This window comes from Vipera berus, assembly GCF_964194415.1.
Source record: "Vipera berus genome assembly, chromosome: 1".
NCBI lineage: Eukaryota > Metazoa > Chordata > Lepidosauria > Squamata > Viperidae > Vipera > Vipera berus.
The window spans coordinates 225,431,083-225,454,400 of NC_138202.1; the positions used below are offsets into that span (position 1 = coordinate 225,431,083).

Sequence of the window (23,318 nt, forward strand, 5' to 3'; positions counted from 1 at the left end):
GCTTTGGATTTGATCTTCAGAGTGCCCAAGTCTACCAGCATGGAATCTTATCTACAAAACTTTATAGGAGTCACATATTTTTCTAATTTGGAGATGAAATATAAAGCATGCATAGCTCATTACCTACTCCTATTGGTATCTTATGACTATCCCCTCTTTGTTGGTTGTATCTTATGACTTATGCCTGTATCTTATGATTTATCACTTTGTTGCTTGCATGTACACTGAGAACCTATGCCCTTGAAACAAATTCCTTGTGTGCCCAATCACACATGGCCAATAAAGAATATTCTATTTTGTACATGCAGAGCCTCAAGATGAATTGACAACATTCTTTATATTTCAGATGAATAATCATTTCACAAAGAATACTAGTATAAATATAGGGAAGGTGGGAAGGAAGCCACTTTAAGGCTTGCTGGACTGCCCTTTTCACCCGGCCATTGCCCTGTACTTCAGCATACCTGATTGTGTAAAGTAGAACTGTGATATCTGAAATGCAAACCCCGAGATGGCAGTAAATAGATTCTTATGCATCTTGTTGCCCTGTCTATTAGTGGGCAGCCAAGATAAAGGTAAAGGTAAAGGTTCCCCCGCACATGCGTGCTAGTCATTTCCGACTCTAGGGGCCGTTTCAAAGCCGAAGAGCCAGCGCTTGTCCGAGGACATCTCCGTGGTCATGTGGCCGGCATGACTAGACGCCAAAGGCGCATGGAACGCTGTTACCTTCCCACCATAGTGGTCCCTATTTTTCTACTTGCATTTTTACGTGCTTTCGAACTGCTAGGTTGGCAGAAGCTGGGACGAGTAACAGGCGCTCACTCTGTTACGCGGCACTCGGGATTTGACCCGCCAAACTGCCGACCTTCTGATCGACAAGCTCAGCGTCCTAACCCACTGAGCCACCGCGTCCCTAACGGGCAGCCAAGATAGGGTAGCCCAAAATGCAGGGCCTCCGCAGAAAGGAGAGGAAGGAGAAGGCTTTAGGAATTTTGCTGCTAGCTGCTTTCTTCATTTTCTCACTCTCTTTCTTCCTCCTCCTGGAAGAATGAGGAGAGGGAAAACAAACACACCTCATTTGATCTGCAAAAATCTGGATGACCTCTAGAGCCGACTCTAGACAGAGGCAAGGAGGTACAAACCCTCTCACTCTGTAGGGTTATAGAGATGCCTGTGTGAGAGAGAGGCAGACTAATGAGGGGCTGGGAAGGGGTGCTATGCAAATGCACCACTATTTTTGAATGGGAGGCGTTTAGCATTACTTTAGGTAACCTGGGAGATGTCTTGTCAGAGGTCTTGTCTGAAAGGATTGCATTGAAGCCTACAGAGCACTACTTACGCCCCTACCAAAGAAGATTCTTTTGTGTGTTCACTTCTTTCCTGCACAATTTTAAGCCCTATGGATTCAGGCTTCTTTGCCACTTTACTCAGAAGCAATTTAGATATTTTTTTGAAGCATATTTTAAGTAACAATATGTTGTTGAGGACAACATTTTGTGGAAGAGCTGTTTAAATTCAGTAATTAACATTGTAGTAATTAATGGAATTCCATATTCTCCTACTCTCATTAAACTTAATGGAGTTTCCAAGTCAACATGCAAGGAAGATTGTGCTTCAAGTCAGTTGAACACATGAAAATCATTTTTATTTTCTCTCTGTCTGCTTAATTTTTAGTGAAGATAATCAGGGGAGCACAGATGAGAATGCCTTGGCCAAATGGGTGGCTGATCCTGCAAATACAGAGTGGATGGAGAGTGAGTATAGATGACCAGTAATTCCTCTGCAGGAATTTGACAGTCTTGGGTCAGTGGCTCAGATTGCTGCATTTATCAGATTGTTTAATTACACAACATCTTCTGGATGCTTGCACTGTTTTCATTATTCAGATGATATTTATAAATTCCAAGTAGGCAATGCAAAATTGTCTGCAAAACGTGTCAGTTTGAGTATGTAATAAACTGGTTCAAGAAACTTGGCACTATTTTAATCACAGAACCATCCTGTTCCAAGATTGAAAACCTTCTAAATGTTTGAATAGTCTGTTTGGTGCCGGGGTGGGAAATTTCCTATCATTTCAAGCTTGTAACAGTTTGAAAGATTATATTTTGCATGCCCCCCCCCCGAATTCAAAGATTGTTTCTCTGTTGCAGAAATGTTAACAGTAGTTCACAAAAATAAATATTGTATCATGTCCAATCAAATCTTAGTAGTCTTAAAGAAAAATATTTGTTAGTTGCTTGATAAGGAAATTATTTATATATGTGAGTTAGACAAAACAAATAAATTGAAAGGCATATATTTTGTACAAATTCAAAGGTATAAACCAAAGCCTGAAAAAACAAAATGTTGCATTAGATGTGTGTTTCCTTGTATTTCCCACTAAATCTGGAAGAAAACGTCATTGTAAGGATATCTGAGGAATTTAAACTTTGAAAATACTAATTTGAATTGACTTTCTGAAATAATATATGTATTGGATATTAGTTTCCCTTTTTAATGGCATTCACTTCTTGGCTCAAATCTCACTTGCTTTTTTGTGAATATTTGTTCTTTTTTTTAAAAAAAACAACTTTATACTGTGATAGAAATGAGAAAGAACATATATGAATTCATAGACACCTGAAAGTGTACTAGAAACAGACAAGAACTGAGCACATGTGCTAAACATCTAAAAAGGATGTAACATTCTAAAAAGGATGTAAAATAAAAAGGAATTGCTCTCTATAGTAGTTATACTTAGGCTAGATATTAAAGAATCAGTGCTGAAAAAGTAAATTGTCACATGAACAATTGTATAATGTGAGGAATCACAACATAGAAGATGCATTTTCAACTCTAAAATTCCTATTTAGTTGTTTACTACTAACACTGCAATTATGCAAATGTATTCATTAGAACATATGTTTATAGCTTACGTATCTAAAATGGTTATTTAGATACATAATCCATCAACATGTGTTCTAATGAATGCATTTAAATATGTGCACTTTTAAGAATTAAACCAATCTTTGCAGTTTTATTTGTAAACGAGTATTTCAAAATGTTAGGCTTTCTGCGGATTTCTCCTAATGCAAAGCAGAAATTTGGGTAATGCAGGAGAAATCAAAAGGCTGGTTTAGAACATTTTTATTTTCATCTTGTTAATTTGAAGTTGTGAAGCAGTATCGAATAATATGCTTCTGACTAGGGGAAAAAACTGAATATGATATATATGTTTGTGTGTTTCTCTATTTACCTTTTTATTGTGTTCTATAATCTATCTCTAGATGTGTGTCTTGCCAGTTTTAACTATTTTTAAAGGAATTTCTCTGGTAAAAATGCATTGAGGTTTTTTTTCCCTTTGCTTTTAGATCCTGATGAAGTAATATATGATGATGTACCAAGAGAAAATTCAGACTCTGAACCAGGTATAAGTTTAATGTTAAAGTTTAAATTTTAAATTCATTTTTAATTAGTAATATTAGAGGGGAAAATACTGATTGTCATACCAAGTGGAAGAAATATTTACCGTATTTTCCGGCGTATAAGACGACTGGGCGTATAAGATGACCCCCTACATTTCCTGTTAAATTATAGGGTTTGGGCTATACTTGCCGTATAAGACTACCCCTCTTCCAACGCACACCAAATAAAAATTAAAAAACATCAGATTTGATTTTAATATGGTAATTTTAATTCAAATGCTTATGACATGCAGGTGCTTAGTAGGAAAACTGTCACTTATAAACATAAGGCTGTTTGTCATCAAACATGTAAACATAAAACAGTGCAAGTGGATTAAACTATAATAATAATAATAATAATAATAATAATAATAATAATAATAACCAATAATAATAATAATAATAATAATAATAATAATAATAATAATAATAATAATAAGACGTAGTAGTAGTAGTTGGAGGGGACCTTGGAGGTCATCTAGTCCAACCCCCTGCTAAGGCAGGAAACCCTATACCATTTCAGACAAATGGCTGTCCAGTCTCTTCTTAAAAACTTCCAGTGTTGGAGCATTCACCACTTCTGGAGGCAGGTTGTTCCACTGGTTAATTGTTCTAACTGTCAGGAAGTTTCTCCTTAGTTCTAGGTTGCTTCTCTCCTTGACTAGTTTCCATCCATTGCTTCTTGTCCTGCTTTCAGGTGCTTTGGAGAATAGCTTGGCTCCCTCTGCTTTGTGGTAGCCCCTGAGATATTGGGTCACTGCTATCATGTCACCCCTCACCCTTCTCTTCGTTAAACTACACATACCCAATTCCAGCAACTGTTCCCTATTTTCCTAATTCACTTTTTCACTTTTCCTAATTCACTCTAAAGCTTTCCCTGCGCAGAGCCTTACGTAAAACCAGCTGCCTGCAATTAGTGCAGGTTCGCATCCCACCAGGCTCAAGGTTGACTCAGCTTTCCATCCTTCCAAGGTAGGTAAAATGAGGACCCACATTGTTGGGGGCAATAAGCTGACTTTGTAATAATGCTGCTTGGGGGGGGGTGAAAGCCCTAATAAACAGGCATATACACAGAATGAAGGCTATTGCTAAGCACATTGATTTGTGCTTTAAATGGTAAGCCACCCTGAGTCTTCGGAGAAGGGCAGGATATAAATGGGATTTAAAAAACAAAGACCAAATGGGAGATCCGCTCCAGGTTTTCCAGCCAGCCCGCCCAGTTCCTGAGTCAAATGTGTCCTTAGAGCTAAGCCGCTGCTCTGGCTGCTGCCTTCCCCACCTGCCTTTCAAGTTGGGATATACTACAGCTGCTCTTCAACTTTAGAAAGAAAGACGCCCAGACCCCAGCCTGTAAAAAATCACAGACTGCAGCTTCTTCTCCAATTGGTCCTGCTTTCCCTGCGCAGACTAAATGGGAGATCCGCTCCAGGTTTTCCAGCCAGCCCTGTCCCTAAATTTTCAGCACCCGGTGTATAAGACGACCCCTGACTTTTGAGAAGATTTTCATGGGTTAAAAAGTAGTCTTATAGGCCGGAAACTACGGTAACCTTTCCCTACCTCTCCTTCTACAATATTTCTCATATTTTATGCTGTTACCATATAGAATGGGGATCCATAATTTCAAGGTCAAAGGCTTTGTTTGGTTTTAGAATAGCATGCTGGGGATTATGCACCCAAAATGATGACTAGGACTAAATAAAAATGAAAATGTATTTCATTTCCATGCAATTAAAATTAATAAATATGATTACTGTCCAGACATTTAATAATTCAGTAATTGCTAAAGGCTTCTGAAGGTTCACCAAGGACTCTAGATTGTGTACCTGTTCTTCAGTTCTGTGTTTATAGGCAGTACAATCACATCTTACTGAAGTGAAAAGTTTGATTTGGGGTGGATTTAGATCAAGGAAATAATTAGACATGTGCAACACATAATGTGTTAAGGTTAGAATGCTTTTATTTATTGGTTGGTTGGTTTAAATAATTTATATGGCTGCCCATCCCATAGCAGTGACTGGGCAGTGGCTGATTTCCAGAACACTGGACGGTTCCCCCCCCCCGCTAACTTATGGGTAGACCAGGGGTAGGCGACCTTGCCTCTTTTATGACTTGTGGACTTCAACTCCTAGAATTCCTGAGTCAGCATGTCTGGTTCAGGAATTCTGGATATTGAAGTCCACAAGTCATAAAAGAGGCAAGGTTGCCTACCCCTGGGGCAGACTCATCCATTTCAGAAGTGGTTGCTATAGTTGATAGTTTCCAGAATATAGTCTGGAAGTCCAGAAGAAATATGGAATGTTCTGATGTTTCCTGGAATGTCCTGTCTCTAGATGTCTTGAACTTCCCTAGAAATGATATCTAGCAAAAGGAATAATCACTACTCAGTTTGAAGGTATGGTCATAACATTGAAAGCCCTAAATCACCCAGCACCAGGATACATCAAACGATGCCTTGCCAAAATTGAATCTTTCCATCCTAGCCAAATCTGCTCATACCGCGAGGGTCTGTTGAAGCTGAAGCTTCATCTTCAGTTCCATAAACCAGTAAAAGCTGTTTCATTTCAACATCCTTTTGGTCTTTGCTGATTGACTGTAGACACCTATGTGTTGGGCTTTATTTAGGGTGCTTTTTCCACTTTTGGTGTGTGGTTTTCTTTTCTTTTTAATACTGTTCTGGATCTAATTATTTTTATGAAGGGATGCCTTTGTTTGTTGACTACTTTGGGAGCGAGGTAGCTTACAAGTGCTATAAAACAAACACTTTGCGGTTTTGCTGTTCCTAAGCAATTCTTCAGAAATGTCCCTTTGTGTAAAATATCTAGCATCTTTTTATTTTATCTGAATTACTTTAGAGATTTTTTATATAAATAGTTCCCAGCAGCTGCAGCAGCTCCCATGACAATTAGAAGACTATATAATATCTAGCCATTTGTGTGAAGTTGTTTTGACACTAAAATAGACAAGGTGATATGCCAGTTGCTCACTCTAAAGGATTCTTCCCCTCTCTTTATCATTATCATAAACCAGACTGAGTATGAACCAGTGTAACAGACTGGTTGCAAGAGAATTTTCATCTTTTTTCATTCCTCATCTTATGCCATTTACCCTCCCTTCTTTGCCCTAGGACAGATGGGTAATGTTTTTCTAAACAAGTGAAGAGTTTGCGAAAAGCCAATGTTATCTCAAACCTGTTGTTTTGTGCTTTTGTATATTGACTTGTATACAGTTTATGTCTGCTGTGAGCCATAATTTTTTTTCCAGGAATACTACTTATCTGATGTGTTGATGTGATACTTTGTCCAGATCTTTATCTGGCTACTTATTGTGTTGACGTGATGTGTTGTCCAGATCTTTCTTCTGGTCCTTCATCTCTATATAGAATGTTTTTAATTGTTTCTCAGTTATATTTCATACTGTTGCTCCCTGTCGTAATTCTTTTAGATTATTTAGAATATTTGCAACCTATTCATACTTTGTATCACCCATGATAATAATCATTGCCAAGAGAAAGATTCCTTGATTTTTACATTTAAATTTAGATATATTTTTTCTGAAATCCTATACAGGGTGATATTGTATGCCACTAGTGCTTATTAACTGGGGAAAACTACACAATTGTATTTATATTGTATTAATACATAGTTTGACTGAAATCAAATGTTTCTATTCCACCAGGTAGTTCCTTTATAGCAGTACTTATCTTAATTCACCCAGCCCCTTTTTTATATAACAGGGTTCTTAACCAAGATTCTGCAGAAGCCTAGGCCTCCATGAGAGGTCATTAAAGGTTCTCTGGGAGTTCATGATGTGTTTAAAACACAAGAACCAAACAAAAACCCTCTAAGCTCCAACATTGATCCACTGGAGCGTTTGCCAACCATGGGCGGCAGTTGTGCATGCACGTGCAAGCAGGAAGGTAAGCACAGTGCCAGCTGAAGAGTGAGAGAGAAGGGAGGAGCAGCAGATGATGAGAGAGTATGCATCAGAGAGACAGAGAATCAGAGATTCTGCTAAGGTCTCTATAGCAGGGCTCCCCCTGCTGGTGTGCCTGCCTTCCTGCAGGTACAGGTGCAGTGGTCCACTGTCTCAGGACAAGCACAGGAGATTGAGGACTGGGCTGGCGCAGACACCAGTGCAGCACTGCCGTCTTTCGGCACATGCAACAGCCCAGGGAGCTCTATCTCAGGGCAGGCACAGGAGAGCTGAACTAGTTTGCAGTTAGCTTCCAAGTGAGATTCCAAGTGCTAGTATGACTTGGCTCCAGAGTATCCTTAGGGCCATCTTGTCCAAGTAGACTTGACCAGGGAAACTTATTTTCCCAGGGAGAATCCTCTGATAATCCCACTTTCCATGAGTTACATAGTATGGAGGCATATATTTTTTCCCCTTCCCTTTAATCATATCCAATTCTCAAAAGACAGCTCAGACAAGTCCCTGCAGTTGGCAAACATTTTTCGAAAGTGGTTTGCCATTGCCTCCTTCCTGGGGCTGAGAAAAAGTCACCAAGCCCAAGGTCACCCAGCTGGCTTTGGACTAGAACTCACGATCTCCTAGCTTCTAGCCTGATGTCTTAACCATTACACCAAATTGGCACTTCATGGAAGCACATCGGGTGTGCTATTCTGTGGTAGCATCTGTACTTCGGAATTTAAGTTGTCTTTTATAGTTTTTGCCTTCAGAAAAACTGTTGTGGTGAACCAATGACTAGGATGTCATGTTTTTTAATTTTATGATTTTATAATTTTAAAATCTATTTTTTGTTTCAATAATATAAATTACGAATGAGCTTTGAACTGTGAAAGGAAATAGATAAATAAATGGAAATGGAGTTTGTAAGACATGAAGTAATGGAAGAAAATGCTAGTCATTCTTAAACATGCACACAATAAAAATATATCAGCTTAAGTTCAGATTTTTTTTTAAAAAAAAATAAGCTGCATTTGCTAGAGATTATAATTTTTTCGAGTCTAAGCCTGAAGTCCAAATTTTAAAATTAGTGCACTGAAAATAAACCTTTCCTTATAAATCTCTCGTTATTTTTCATTCCTCGGACTGAAAATAGCAAAGGAAGATTTTCATTTACAGTCACAGATATCTGAGATAGAATTTTTACATGAATATAACTTAATTATATTTATATTTTTAATGGATGCAGAGGAGATGATTTATGATGATGTTGAGAACGGAGATGAAGGTGGAAATAGCTCCCTAGAATATGGGTGGAGTTCAAGTGAATTTGAAAGCTATGAAGAACAAAGCGACTCAGAGTATAAAAATGGAATACCCAGTTCTTTTCTGCGTGGCAACCACAGAAGACAAGTATGTAATTCTGATGGCTTTTTCTAGCATATTTGTGCTTCCCAAAGTTGTAGTAGGCCAATGTTTATATCATCCAGTTGCATTACATAATTCCAAGCCATAACAAATACACTGAATGTTGAGCAGTTTTGAAAGAAGAAGTAGAATATCCTATGGCACTGCATAAATCCATTTGCATTCAGAAAGTATTAACCCTAATACAGATGCTCTTATTTCCTGACATCCCATGATGCAGTTTATATGCAGTATATGGTAGAAGGTACTCAATGTGATGGATGGTACCTACAAAGGGAGAGGTGGTGTGATGGATAACAGTGAAATGGCTGTTTCTCAGCAAGGAGGGAGCACATTCCAAGAGGTGTGTGTATGTCAACACAGCCTAGAGGCGGATAGGAGACAAGAGGAAGAGATTGCAGATAGCCACGCCCTAGAATCTCCCAGGGTAGATCCATTATTAGACTGAGAGTAGTAAGAGTTTAGTCTGGCAAGATTCTGTCTATTAATGTGAGGAAATAACTTTGGCTGGGTTGCTCTATCTATATGTCATTCTTGGGCTGAGCCTGATACTGTTATCTTATGAATTCTAATATTTAATACAATGTTTAATCCATTCCTTTATAACTCTCTGTAACAACCAGATAAACCCTCAAATGTAAGTAATGTTCTAGCTTCACACCCTTATAGTACAAGTGAACTTCATTCATTTAATTTTTTTCAAAACTAGTACACTTCAGATCTAGCCTGAAAGAACTGAAAACAACAGTGAAGAAAGAAAGAGCATTAGGGGAAATTTGAGATCAGAGGCTTGGGGTGTACAATGCTTTACTGTAAATAATTTAACAATTTAACAGTGATGCAAACAAGAATCACATTTAAGAAATGGTATAGGATTTCCTGCCTGAGCAGGGGGTTGGACTAGATGACCTCCAAGGTCCCTTCCATCATCATCATCATCATCATTACCTTAGGGAGCACCTGCTGCCGGCATCAACTTCCCTCTGCCCTGTGCGTTCCCACAGAGAGGGCCTCCTCAGGGTGCCACCGATCAGAGAATGTCGATTGGTGGCCCCCAGGGGGAGATCCTTCTCTGTGGGCGCCCCGGAACTATGGAATCAGCTCCCGGTTGAGCTCCGGATGGCGCCAGACCTCCGCTCCTTCCGTCGCGATCTGAAGACACACTTATTTGAACAAGCCGGCCTGGCCTGATGGGGGATGGGCGGGGTTTTTTTATTGTTATTTTAATATTTGTACGTACTGTTTTTAGTGGGCATATATTTAATCCTTTTTAACTTTTGTAACTCTGTATTTTTTATGCTTGCCCTGTTCACTGCCCTGAGTCCTTCGGGAGAAGGGCGGTATATAAATAAAATTATTATTATTATTATTATTATTATTATTATTATTATTATTATTATTATTATTATTATTATTATTATTATTATTATTATTATTATTATGAAAAATAGGTTTTAAATTGAATGCTGTATCAATAACTAATTTTGAATAGTTAAAATAATTTATATAGAATTGGTTTAATTAGTAAGAATAGTTAGTGCTCCATAGTTTTTAAAAAGTGCCATAGTAAAACCCTAACCATAATTTGATTTGGGTCATTTCAGGACTAAAACCAAATTGATTGCCATGTATAAGACCTATAAGGACAGTAACTGTCTTCTTCCTGTGACTCCTTCTGGAAATTCTGATAAACTGTATAAAACGCTAATAAAAAGATGAAAGTATAATTCTATCACACAAAACATTTATTTCAGTTCTCTAATTCTATGGCTTTGGGAATCCTAAATTAATTCAATGAAGTTGAAAAACGGAAAGGAAAGTACACAAGTTGCTTGAATGATTAGAGCAGAGGTACTTTTCTCAAAACCAGGCGACTATGAGTTCTAGTCTTATTGCACAAATGAAGTCCCATGGGTGACTTTGGCCAGTCGCTCTGAGCCCCAGGGAGAAGATGTGGGCAAACCACTTCTAAAAATCTTGCTAAGAAAACTGCAGGGACTTCTCTAGGCAGCGGCCAGAAGTCAAGATTGACTCAATGTGTGTGTATACACATCACACACACACACACACACACACACACACACGTTAGTTGGAATGGTGCAATATTCTGCTTGAGAAGCAAGTGCGCTTTGCAGAAGAGAGATTAATGTCTTCTTTTATGCTGTATGGTAGAGAAGTTTATCAGTCCTCCCCAGGATTCTTGGATCTTAGAAGAAGCATTCAACTTGACCCATAAAAAAGGTTTCAGTAGAGATTAAGGCATTATTCTAAAGACTAGTGACAATGAATTCCTAATTAAAATATTTTAGGATGATCACAGGATGAAAATCAGATGAGACAGCCCAATCCACCTGTCTCTTGGAACTTCATAAAAAGCGGTCAAGCAAGGTATATTTTAGTTTCAGGGATTTTCATTCGTTAACTCTGTAGTGAAAGCAGTGTCTAAAGTGATTCTTATCCACAATTTCCTTTCCTATAGCATACAGTACCCCCTATCTTTCATGGCAAAAGGCTAACAGAGATCTCTATAGCCGCTAACTATAGCCGCTAACATTGGTTTGTGCTTAAATTGTAAGCCGCCCTGATTCTTCGGAGAAGGGCGGGATATAAATGGGATTAAAATAAATAAAAATAAAATAAAAAACTATATATTCAGTGTTTCCTGTGCACCACATTGCAGAGCTTGCTTGTTCACTAACTGGATGTTTTCTTCTACGTGTTTACGAAGGAGAACCATAGCCAAATTGGTCCACATTGGAACCAATTAAAGTAACAGAGATAATATGTGCATTGCTTAATAATGCCCGTCTAATAAGTGGTCTAAGGCCATAAGTAAAGACTGTGTTTAGTTTGATTTATTTATTTGCATCCCACCATTATTATTTTTATAAATAACTCTGGGCAGCAAACACAGACAATAATTCCTTCCTTGTCCAATTTTCCCCACAACAACAACAACAACAACAACCCTGTGCGATGGGTTGGGCTGAGAGAGAGAGAAACTGGTCCAAGGTCACTCAGCTGGCTGCCATGGCTAAGGTGGGACTTAAACTCCTGGTCTTCCTATTTCTAGCCGGATGGTTTAACCACTAGACCAAACTGGCTCTTTACCATATGCTGTATACATTTCTTAAATACCCCATTCCTGTTACATCCAACTGCTATTTCTTACAGCAGCCCCATGGTCACATGATCAAAACTTGGACACTTGGCAACTGGTTCCTATTTATGACGGTTGTAGTGTCCTGGTGTCATGTGATCACCGTTTGGCAACCTTCTGACAAGCAGAGTCAACGAGGAAGCCAGATTCACTTAACAACCGTGTTACTAACTTAACAACTGCAGTGACTCACTCATCAGCTGTGGCAAGAAATGTCATAAAATGGGCAAAACTCACTTAGCGACAGAAACTTTGGGCTCAGTTGTGCTCGTAAGTCAAGGACTACTTGTATATGAACTTTAGGAGCAAAATATACCTCTTTTTTTTTACATTATCATTCGTTTTTTCTTATCTGGCCCCCAGCAGTTTGTGCACGTACAGCCCAACCCCTTTAAAGTAAATTTTAAGATTGTATCTTTTTGTGTGCTGCAGCTTTCTCATGACCTAACGCGTTTAAAGGAGCACTATGAGAAAAAGATGAAAGATCTGATGACCAACACAGTGGGAGGAGTGGAGATTCAGCAACTAAAGCAAAAACACGAGCTGAAGGTAACATCGTTGATTTTCTAACCAGATCAATGTTAAAACAGCTGATGAAAAAAAAACAGCATGTATTCACCCTGTGCTGTTTGCATTGCTATCACCTTAAAATAATTTTATCGGGTTTTATGCCAGCTTTTTGGGACTGCTATTTTAATACTTAGGGATTGAAAAATACAGTTAATTTTCTTTCTGGATTTTTGGCTATACTATTGCAGTTTAATTCACCTAGATGAGTCGTCATTACTAATGGGATGTCTCTCTGGAAGATCATGTAGATTTTAGCTTTTGTGGGAGTTTGAATAAATGTGGTTGCTGTTTTTCTTTTTCAGTATAAATATCCTTTAGCATTAAATAGTCAACATGTAATTGGGATACCAGCATTACTTCAGCTTGTTATGGGATCAGCGGGGAAAACATTTTCCATGAAGGAGCAGACAGATTGAAACTGCAAATGCAAGTGAAAATTGAGAGCACTGTCCCTGTTTCTCTCCAAATTCAGATATGCATGGTGAGCTATGCAAGGAAATTCTCATGCTGGCCCCCCTTCCCCAGTTTCTGGATATGAAGATTCGTGCAATCAAAGAAAAATAGTAGGATGGTTTCTATAATGTTAATTTGTTCTGCTCATCCCACTTTAAGTGAGATATAAGTTCCATAAAAATAAGCATTAAAAGTTGCAGCAGTGTTTCAAAACATTTTAGTCAAGTGTTCTGAACTTTTTGAGTGTATATTGAACTTAACTTGGAGATGTGGTATCTTGATATTAAGATTAAGTCTAGAGAGAAATGCAAGAGGTAGGTATAAAAATGGCAAAGGGGGTAAGTTTCCTTAAATTCTGTTAAAGAAGTAAAATACTGGAAAATACTGTGTGTAAATTTTCATTATCTCTCTCTGTGTATATAAATATGGAAGATAACAACATTAAAAAAAGCTGGCATATTAATTACCAGGCGTTAATCATTTGAGCATAGATTGTTGACTTTGGTCTCCACAACCTGACATTGTTCTTTTAACAAGCAGTGCTTGTCATGTCATATCTGCTATAACATTTGTAACGCTTTGAATGCTACTCTGATTACTCATTGAACATGCAGAATCTGTTTGTCCCTGTCTTGCAGATGCACAATCTCATGAGAGCAGCAAGGGAAGGCACCAAAGACGGACTTGAAAAAACTAAAGCGGCTGTGAAGAAAGGTCGGTCATTCATCAGAACTAAGTCCTTTATTAGTCAAGGTATGCACTGATCATCCACTACTAATTAACCATTTATAGCAAAATAACATTGAAATGTGTAACTATTTTTCAAACCACATTGCTTCAGAAAACTAAATAAGCTCATAGGTAGCCTTATGAAATATCATCCAGATTTTCAGGTAAGGAAATATTAATTGAACTTATTTTTTGAAGGAAAAAAAATAGAAGTGAGTTTAAGATTAAAAACTCTGTGTGTGTGTGTGTGTGTGTGCGTGCACGCGCGCTTGTGTGTGCAATTAAATTGAATTTATTAACAGAATAATAGAAGTTAACTGAAATTGTTTGAAGTTTCACTCTCAGAAATGGATAAGGCATTAATGATCTTGACTGGGATGATAATGTTATTGTTCTGTACCAGCCTGCTACCGGCCTTGCAGAAAGGCAACCCCTGTACAAACGGCAGAGGCTGGAATACGTCTGCCAAATTTATTACACAAACAAACAACAAAACATGAAACAAGATACCGGAGCTTTGATCCTCTATCGGAGCGGTTGCTTTCAGCAAACCAGCCCTCCCCCAAACACTCCCTTTATAAGAGTTCAGGGCGTGGCCTCTCTTTGCCTCCTTCCGAGAAGTCCCACAGCCTTTCTCTGCTTGCTCCTACTTGACTGCCTCCTGCGTCGGGCGTCCTTGAACAGGGCCAGCTGTGGGTCATCTTCATCCACACTGTCGAGCTCACGCAGCTGGGTCTCCACCAAGTAAGAGGGGCCTGGCTGAGGGCTCTGCGGAGCCTCCAAGCCATCATCAGCAAGTTCTTCTTCAACACCCCCCTCCTCCCCCTCATCTGAGTCATCCGAGTCATCCGACCCAACTGCCGAACCCACAGGCTGACCCTGAATCACAACAGTTATTTCTGGTACTTTTGCTCTTAAAATCATATTGCTCTGGATGAGTATGCTATGGTTTTTGACTGAAGTTGTGAAAATAATGCTAGGACAACTCTGTGATTCACCTGAGGTGGTTTCTCAAATCAAATACTCTGAAGGTTATACATACAGTTGACTACTTAATTTTCATTAATGGATGTCTTGGAGGAAAAACTTTGGACTTAACACAAGCACAAGCACACGCACACACAGACACACACAGACACAACATGCACACCAGCTTGCCACACATGGCAAGCAATGTTATCCGGAGGGAGATAGTAAGGGGAAGAAAGGAAAGGCATGGCACAGGGGGGAAAAAGCCCTGTGGTATTATAGTTTCCAAAAACACCATGTACTTTGCCTCCTCAAATTTTCCGTCCTTACAAACAGGACAGATTTTCTGTCCTTCCTTGCTTGTTCTTATCATGTTTGTTGCCACTTCCCTCACAGCGTTTCTTTTAAATTCTCTTCTCAGGATCTCATCAAAGACAAGATGTTCAACTATCAAGTTTTTTTGGGGGGATTTCTCTTTCCTCTTCTCTTCACATGTTTGTTTTGGTCCCTATCTGTGACCAAACCAGCTTGGTGCACCTTTTTCATACTAGTCATTCATATTTGTGTTGTGTCCACATTTATTTAGCATCTGTATATTTTAGAAAAGAAGCAATTTGGTGTAGTTGTTAAGGCATCAGCTTAGAACCTGGGAGACTGTGAGTTCTAGTCCCGTGTTAGGCACAAAGCCAGGTGGGTGGCCTTTGGCCAGTCACTTTCTCTCAGCCATAGGATGGAGGCAATAACAAGCCACTTTTGAAAAACTTTGCCAAGAAAACTGCAGAGATGTCTCCAGGCCGTCTCTGATAATCTGATGTTGTATAGAAGAAAAGTAATGTATTCTTGATACATGGTCTTTAAATATCCTGTTCCCTCTGCACTTAACTTATTTTTATTTTTCTCCTGATATATTCAAAGCTCCCTTCCATATTACATGGTGAACAGAAGAATATTTTTAAATGAGCTTATTTTTGCTTCTTTTGTGAAACATTCCTCACAATGAACTGCATGCTACTGTTACATTTACAGTATAGTAGCATTTGCAAGTCTAAAAATGTACGTGCCCATTTTTGCATCTTTAGTAAACATTTCGAGATACACAAATCCTGTTCTTTCCTCTTATACGTTTTGCTCTTTATGTATAATTGGCAGTTATTTGCTCCATTTCCCTGTCAAACCACTACTTCGTTGCAATGCATCTCAGTTAACAACCTGAACATACCTACTTTAAAAAAACACACACACATGAAAACCCCGAATACATTTTTCCATGAATGTATTATAGATCCATCTAACTCCCCCTTAATGTTAAAACACTTGCTAAATATTCCATTTATTCTTCCACATGCTCTACTTCCACTTTGTAATACCGTTAATCACATTCGGAATAACCTTCAATTCTGTAATTTTAAGACTTTTCATGTTCTCGCTATCCCTAAACCAGCAATGTACATTCAACCTCCTTTCTCATTTATATATTTACCAATGGCTTGGCGAAGGAGAAACATGTGGTTTACATAGCCCCTGCCTGCGTAGAGCTGCACTGGTGCACGACAGCATTCTGTGCATTGTAGATTCATGGAGAGAGTATATAGGTTTCCTACTTTAGAGAATTAATTATTTTTTTAAAAATACTGCTGTATAAAAACGATTGGTAAATGTATGTTGAATTTTTCTTAGAACAATGAATGTGGGAATTCAACATTTTTACTCCATAATGGTGGAGCAAATGAAAATATTATTTGAGCAATAAATACATTTAGGACTGATTATCTTTATACACACACACACACACACACACACACACACACACACTGTATATATGTGTGTTTGTGTGTGTGTGTGTGTGTATACATACGGTATATATATACTGTATATATATGGATGGAATTCTAATATGGTTTATTTCTAGAACACAGAGCTACCTGTCTGGAGGAAGAGGAGCTGTTTATTGATGTAGATTGCATCCACACAGAAGCAATCATGACTCCCATGCCAGATGGATTATCCCAACAACAGGTTTGTGTGTTGGATGCTATCGAAGTCTAATCCCCAGTCTTTTTTATACATAGCTTAATTTCTAAGAGTAAAGTCACTTTGCTGCATCTTATGTCTGATTTATGTACATTTGTCTCTCACAAAATTGAAATTCAAATGCAATTAATTGTCTTGATTGTTGAGACAAATCCTGATGTGATAAATCCCTTAAGTAAAGTCTTTGAAGAGAAGCTAAAATACAACTTAATTGCATGAAATTCTGTGATAATTCCATTCAGCTCTGTGTAGACTTATATTTTGACATGTTCAAAAATTCAATCTTGTAATTAGTAACAGACTAGTCAATATATTCTGGGGGTGAAAACGATTTAATTCTGAACATGCTGCTGTTTGCCACCAGGTGGCACAGTTAATCACTTGTGTGTCTTGCTCCTTCCCTAGATAAAGAAATGCTAGATTAAACAATCCCTGTATGAACTGGGCTCAATTTAGCACATTAGAAAATACCTTGGCTTTTATTGGGGGATGATTTCAAAGTGAAATTTCTACCTTCTTTAGCTGATCTGAGAATTCAGGAAGGCCTCAATGTTTTTTAAGAATTTTTTTAGCAGAATAGGAATAAACCTGGAGGTCCTCTGTACAAATGGAATTAATCCAGTTTCATGAAGAACATAAGAATACTGACTTCAGGAGCATAGAGTGAGATGACATTTGCTGCAAGGGATTGTCCTGAAACAATGTGTGATTGGAGAATTCTGATAAATGATCCCAAAGAATGGAAAGCAGGGCTATCAATCCCTTGTCTCCATTCTTTGTAGACTTCTCATCTTACCTTTTTTCATATGGAACTGAGTTAAATGCAGCTGTTATTACAGACCACATAAACCTGCTTCACAAATAATACTAAGCCATTATTGTGGATTATTCTTCGTTTCCTCTGATACAGGTAGTCCTCGACTTACAACAGCTCATTTAGGGACCGTTCAAACTTACAAAAGCACTGTAAAGAGTGACTTATAACCATTACAGCATCCCCTTGGTCACATGATTCACAACTGGTTCATACTTAGGACAGTTATAAAATCCCGCGTTCAAGTGATCACCTTTTGCGACCTTCTAACAAACAAAATCAATGGGGAAGCCAGATTCACTTAATAACTGTGTTATTAATTTAACAACTGCAGTGATTCACTTAACAAGTGTGGCAAGAAAAGTCATAAAATGGGGGAAAACTCCCCATTATTAAGTAACTGTCTCACTTAGCAACATAAATTCTGGGCTCAGTTGTGGTCGTAAGTTGAGGACTACCTGTAAATGAACCCAGTTATTGTTTAGACACATCCTGGCAGATACATATAGATATTCTTCCTGTTCTATAATCCTAATTTTGTAGATGCACTACAGGCATCTACTATATCTTCAGAGTGGCAAAATCAGCGACATCCCTACGTATTTTGCTGGATTTTACTACACACTTTTTTTTTAGTTCACAAAGATTTTTTTTGTTAACTGTTAAAACATTTTTTAACTCTTCTTGATAGATCTTATATTGTTTACTGAAATTGTATGCAGTTGTTTTATTAAAATAGTGAACAAACATGACTTACTGGTATTTACAGTTGCGGAAACAATGAATGAAGAATCTTCCCCAGCCCATTATGTTTGTCTTGTGTGCAAAATATATATTTATTTTATTTAAAAGTATAAAAACTCCAATCATGTAAATACATGTTGCCATTTTGTGGCTTTAGCTGAGATTACTTTAAAACCTACAGGGGCTCTCCATCCTCTGGCAGATAGGATTAAAATAGCTACTGGCACTTGTTCTGGATTCACAATATCTCCATCTGTTTCCATCTTTGTGGAGAGAATAGTGTGTAATTAAGCAAAGCAGCAGGTTTATTTGTCTGTGAATGTGGGACTCCAGGAAAAAGATTTTTATTCAGTGCAGTGCAGACCAAAAAGTAATTCTGGGTATGAGTGACTGGAGGAAAGTTAAATAATATGGCTTACCTCTTTTTGCTATTACTGACACAACTTTAAAAAAAGGCTGGATGCCAGCATCATGTTAGAATAAGTAAATAATGTGTACTTAACAGTGGAAATGGATTTTAAAAAAATTGCACTTCACTGTGAGACAGGCATGCATTAAATCATTTTAAATGACAGTACACCTTTAAATTGTTAAATTGCAAGCAATTCTATATTTAAACTCCTTATTATACAGTATTTAACATTAGCTGCTTTCCATAGTATACTTTTTAAGATGTCCATTTGCTAGATAAATATGGTTTTAGCTTCTGGTTGGTTTTTTTTCCCCTAATTGAGCTTACCTTTTTGTTTCTCCACATTTCTTTTTTTTCTGGAAGTTTTCTTCCTTTTTTTTAAATAGGTAATTTTCCATAAGGGACGCGGTGGCTCAGTGGGTTAGGACGCTGAGCTTGTCGATCGGAAGGTCGGCAGTTTGGCGGGTCGAATCCCGAGTGCCGCGTAACAGAGTGAGCGCCTGTTACTCGTCCCAGCTTCTGCCAACCTAGCAGTTCGAAAGCACGTAAAAATGCAAGTAGAAAAATAGGGACCACTACGGTGGGAAGGTAACAGCGTTCCGTGCGCCTTTGGCGTCTAGTCATGCCGGCCACATGACCACGGAGACGTCCTCGGACAAGCGCTGGCTCTTCGGCTTTGAAACGGAGATGAGCACCGGCCCCTAGAGTCGGAAACGACTAGCACGCATGTGCGGGGGAACCTTTACCTTTAATTTTCCATAAATTACCTATATACATGCTCGTAGCAGGAATAGTATACATGTGCTCTTTGAATTGCAACCATTCATTTAACAACCATTCAAAGTTACAGTGGAATTAAAAAAGTCACTTATGATTAGTCCTTGGAGTTACAACCTCCTGTAGAATCTCCATGGTGACCTGATCAAAATTCAGATGCTTAGCAAACAGCATAAATTTATAATGGTTGTAGCATCGCGGGTCGTATGATCATCATTTGTGACTTTCCCAGCCAGCTTCTGACAAGCAAGCTCAGTGGGGAAAGCCAGATTTGCTTAACAACCGCATGAGTCACTTATCTGCTGCAGTGATTCACTTAACAACTATGACAAAAAGGTCATAAAACTGGGAGTAACTGCCTTGCTTAGAATGGAAATTCTGGTTCAGATTGTGATCGTAAGTCGAGGCTTACCTGTACATGAAGTTGAAAGATAAGCAACAAGTCTCTGAAATAGTGGAAACGCTTTTTCATTCATAAAATTGTCTTTCTGGTTTCACTGAGTTATAACTGACCAGCTTTTCTGCTTTATCAGACAAGACTATTTGAGGGAGATAAAGTTAATGTTTGTGCAAAGGTATCCTTGAATGGCAGATTAGCTGTCTGATTGTGCCATATTTAATATTATATTTTAACAGGTAGTGCGAAGATACATTTTAGGCGCTGTGGTTGATAGTGAGAAAAACTATGTGGATGCTCTGAAAAGAATATTAGAGGTAAGTAACTATCATTTTGAGGCCAAATAAATACGAGGATGAATGAATCTCATTTGTGTAGTTCATTATTGCTGATGTTTTTGTTTATAGTTTTGAAAATAATTCATTTGATTATAGTTTTTGATAATTAGTTGATGTCCTTTTTTAAAAATTTCAGCAATATGAAAAACCTCTTTCCGAGATGGAGCCCAAATTATTGAGTGAGAGGAAACTGAAGATGGTCTTCTACCGAATTAAAGAAATTGTTCAGTGTCATTCAATGTTTCAGATGGCCCTGGCAAGTCGTGTCTCGGAGTGGGATTCTGTTGAAATGATCGGGGATGTCTTTGTTGCCTCGGTATGTGAATGATCATAGCTTTGGGGTCTGTTTAATTCATAAATGTCTGTTTAATTCATAAATGGGCTGAACAAGTGAAATTCCAAAGAAGTACAAAAACCTTTGTCCCAGAGTCAGATCAGATTCCTTTGCACTCCTAAAGACAAATGGTGGCAATGTTTTGCTTATTGTGTTCCTATTTTGGTTTTAATTTTATCTTCCTTTGGAACTGAGGTGAATTATAAATACTGTGAAGAAAAAAAATGTCTGTCAGGGAATTGTATAGCAGATGTCCAAATGGAGTCAGAAAACACTTGACACAAACTTGTAGTTTTATATAAATAAATATATTTTACATCAATATATACATCAAACAAGATAATCAGGCCAACAGGAGCATCGTGACAGACCAAACAGGGCACACAGAAGAAAAAGACGGGGAAAAGGGCGCTCCCCCTCCACAGCCATAGCAACCAATCACAGCACAGATTGCCTCACGGAGGAGCCAGCACTCTGGTGCCAATCAACCACAACTGTGCATTCTGGCTCACTGCACAACTCCACTGCTCCAGCTAAAAAATTTAAATATGTTAACAATGTCATCCTCAGTTGCAATCACCATCCCTTGGTTTGGAAAAGTTTAAACTTAGCTAAGTGTTATACATGTATACTTGCAGTATTAAGGACACCATAAAATCCCTACAGTGAAATAATGCATTGATACATTTACTGAACTTTTTTTTAAATGGACTCAGTTTGGAGTTTGTGCTAATAGTTTCCTAGCAACAAGAAGTATTCAATTTTAAGATCTTAGCAAAAGCTACATTGTTTTTAAACCTTTCTGATTATTAAGTCTTGGATAATATAGATGACAATTTCAAATGAAAGGTAAATAAACTCAAGAAGCCACCTCACTCTAATATCAGACATATTTGTATACTTTTGAAAATAATTTTTCCATTGCTAATTGGTTCAGAAAGTTAGGCTTATCATTATTTTAAAAATCTTAACTGCATACCTTTCAAGTAGGAAAAACTAACTGTGAATCCTAAAACTAAAGCCTCCACATCCATCTTGTTTTCTTGGCCAGGATATGGAAGTGCTGCCTTCTGATGTATTGTTTGAATTTCTTCTTCCTTTTCATTTCCTATCCAAATGTTGTAGTTAAAAGTGACAAAGGTATAAAAGAAGTTTCAGAATTAGATTTCTCGGACCCATTGTATCATGTTTTAAGACTAACGTATTATAAGCTTTATGAACTGTAGCTCATTTCCTCAGATGGATGGACTCACTTAAATGATACAGCATTTAATCAGACATTCCTTGATTTATTGCTGTCATAGTCTATCCAGGCTATCCTCTTAACAAAGTATCATAGTATCAGTGACACTGAAATTATGAGGTATAATCTTAAAGGCAAATGCCGAAACAATATTATTTTATGGAAATAGCATGTCAGATTTCTTGGTAAAACCTTGCTAAAGGTAAAGGTAAAGGTTCCCCTGCACATGTGTGCTAGTTGTTTCCAACTCTAGGGGCCGGTGCTCATCTCCGTTTCAAAGCCGAAGAGCCCGCGCTTGTCCCAGGACGTCTCCATGGTCATGTGGCTGGTATGACTAGACGCCAAAGGCGCACGGAACGCTGTTACCTTCCCACCGGAGTGGTCCCTATTTTTCTATTTGCATTTTTACATGCTTTCGAACTGCTAGGTTGGCAGAAGCTGGGTCAAGTAACAGGCGCTCACTCTGTTATGCGGCACTCGGGATTCGACCCACCAAATTGCCGACCTTCTGATCGACAAGCTCAGCATCCTAACCCACTGAGCCACCGCGTCCCTTAAAACCTTGCTAATTCAGCCTTTTGTAGAGATCCTTAAAATGTGACTAAATATTTTAAAATAAAAGTTACAGTTTTTGACTATATGCTGAATATCTTGAATACTTTTTTAGAAATATGTGTTCTTTATTGTAACTGACTGATAATGTGCATTTATTTTTATTGTGTCATTTAGTTCTCTAAATCCATGGTACTAGATGCCTACAGTGAGTATGTAATCAATTTTAGCACAGCTGTGGGGATTCTCAAGAAAACATGTGCTACAAAACCTGCGTTCCTTGAGTTTTTAAAGGTGTGCATTTTGGATTTTGGTTCCTTTGTGATTGTAGACTATCAAAGCAACATGATTATCTGGGAGACTAATTATTTGACAAATATCGAACATCCAGTGTTTAGCTCAGCTTTAAGATTATCCATGAATATGTGTATATGCTTGTTGTTGTTATTCAGTCACTAAATTGTGTCAGACTCTTCATGACCCCATGGACCATAGCACACCAGGCCCACCTGTCCTCCACTGTCTCCTGGAGTTTGCCCAAATTAATGTTTCATCAGTGACACTATCTAACCATCTTATACTCTGCCATCCCCTTCTCCTTTTGCCTTCAATCTTTCCTAACTTCAAGATCTTTTCCAGTGAGTCCTCTCTTCTCATTTAGTGGCCAGAATATGAGACATACATTTTATCTATGCTCCTCTTGAGAAACTCTCAGTGGCTAATATAAGAAAAACCACTTTTTTCATTACAGCAATGTCAAGAATCTAGTCCTGATAGAATCACTCTTTATGGCTTAATGATGAAGCCCATACAACGTTTTCCTCAGTTCATCCTTCTATTACAGGCAAGTCATGTATCAATTCTTAAAATTGCTTGAGTTTGCCATCTTCCTTGGTGTTTGCTGAATAGTACTGGCTAGAACACTAACACGGTAATAGGATCTGATTGTTAGTTGTTTTGTCATTGAAAATCAATTCTGTGACTAATTTCTGAGTTGTACCTGAAAGTGCAAAGTTTA

General features: G+C 38.1%; 1 protein-coding gene across 1 annotated transcript in view; it reads left to right on the plus strand.

The window, feature by feature from the left end:
* ARHGEF10 (Rho guanine nucleotide exchange factor 10) overlaps nucleotides 1-23,318 on the plus strand; it is a gene marked incomplete at its 5' end in the record, with an annotated part of 108,630 nt that overhangs the window by 9,871 nt on the left and 75,441 nt on the right. The window contains 10 exons of the mRNA XM_081314445.1: nucleotides 1,675-1,754; nucleotides 3,351-3,407; nucleotides 8,599-8,762; nucleotides 12,370-12,486; nucleotides 13,575-13,713; nucleotides 16,568-16,678; nucleotides 20,077-20,150; nucleotides 20,308-20,487; nucleotides 22,478-22,594; nucleotides 23,052-23,144. Of these exons, the coding sequence (XP_081170571.1) occupies nucleotides 1,675-1,754; nucleotides 3,351-3,407; nucleotides 8,599-8,762; nucleotides 12,370-12,486; nucleotides 13,575-13,713; nucleotides 16,568-16,678; nucleotides 20,077-20,150; nucleotides 20,308-20,487; nucleotides 22,478-22,594; nucleotides 23,052-23,144 (1,132 nt within the window). The remainder of the gene's footprint in view (nucleotides 1-1,674; nucleotides 1,755-3,350; nucleotides 3,408-8,598; nucleotides 8,763-12,369; nucleotides 12,487-13,574; nucleotides 13,714-16,567; nucleotides 16,679-20,076; nucleotides 20,151-20,307; nucleotides 20,488-22,477; nucleotides 22,595-23,051; nucleotides 23,145-23,318) is intronic.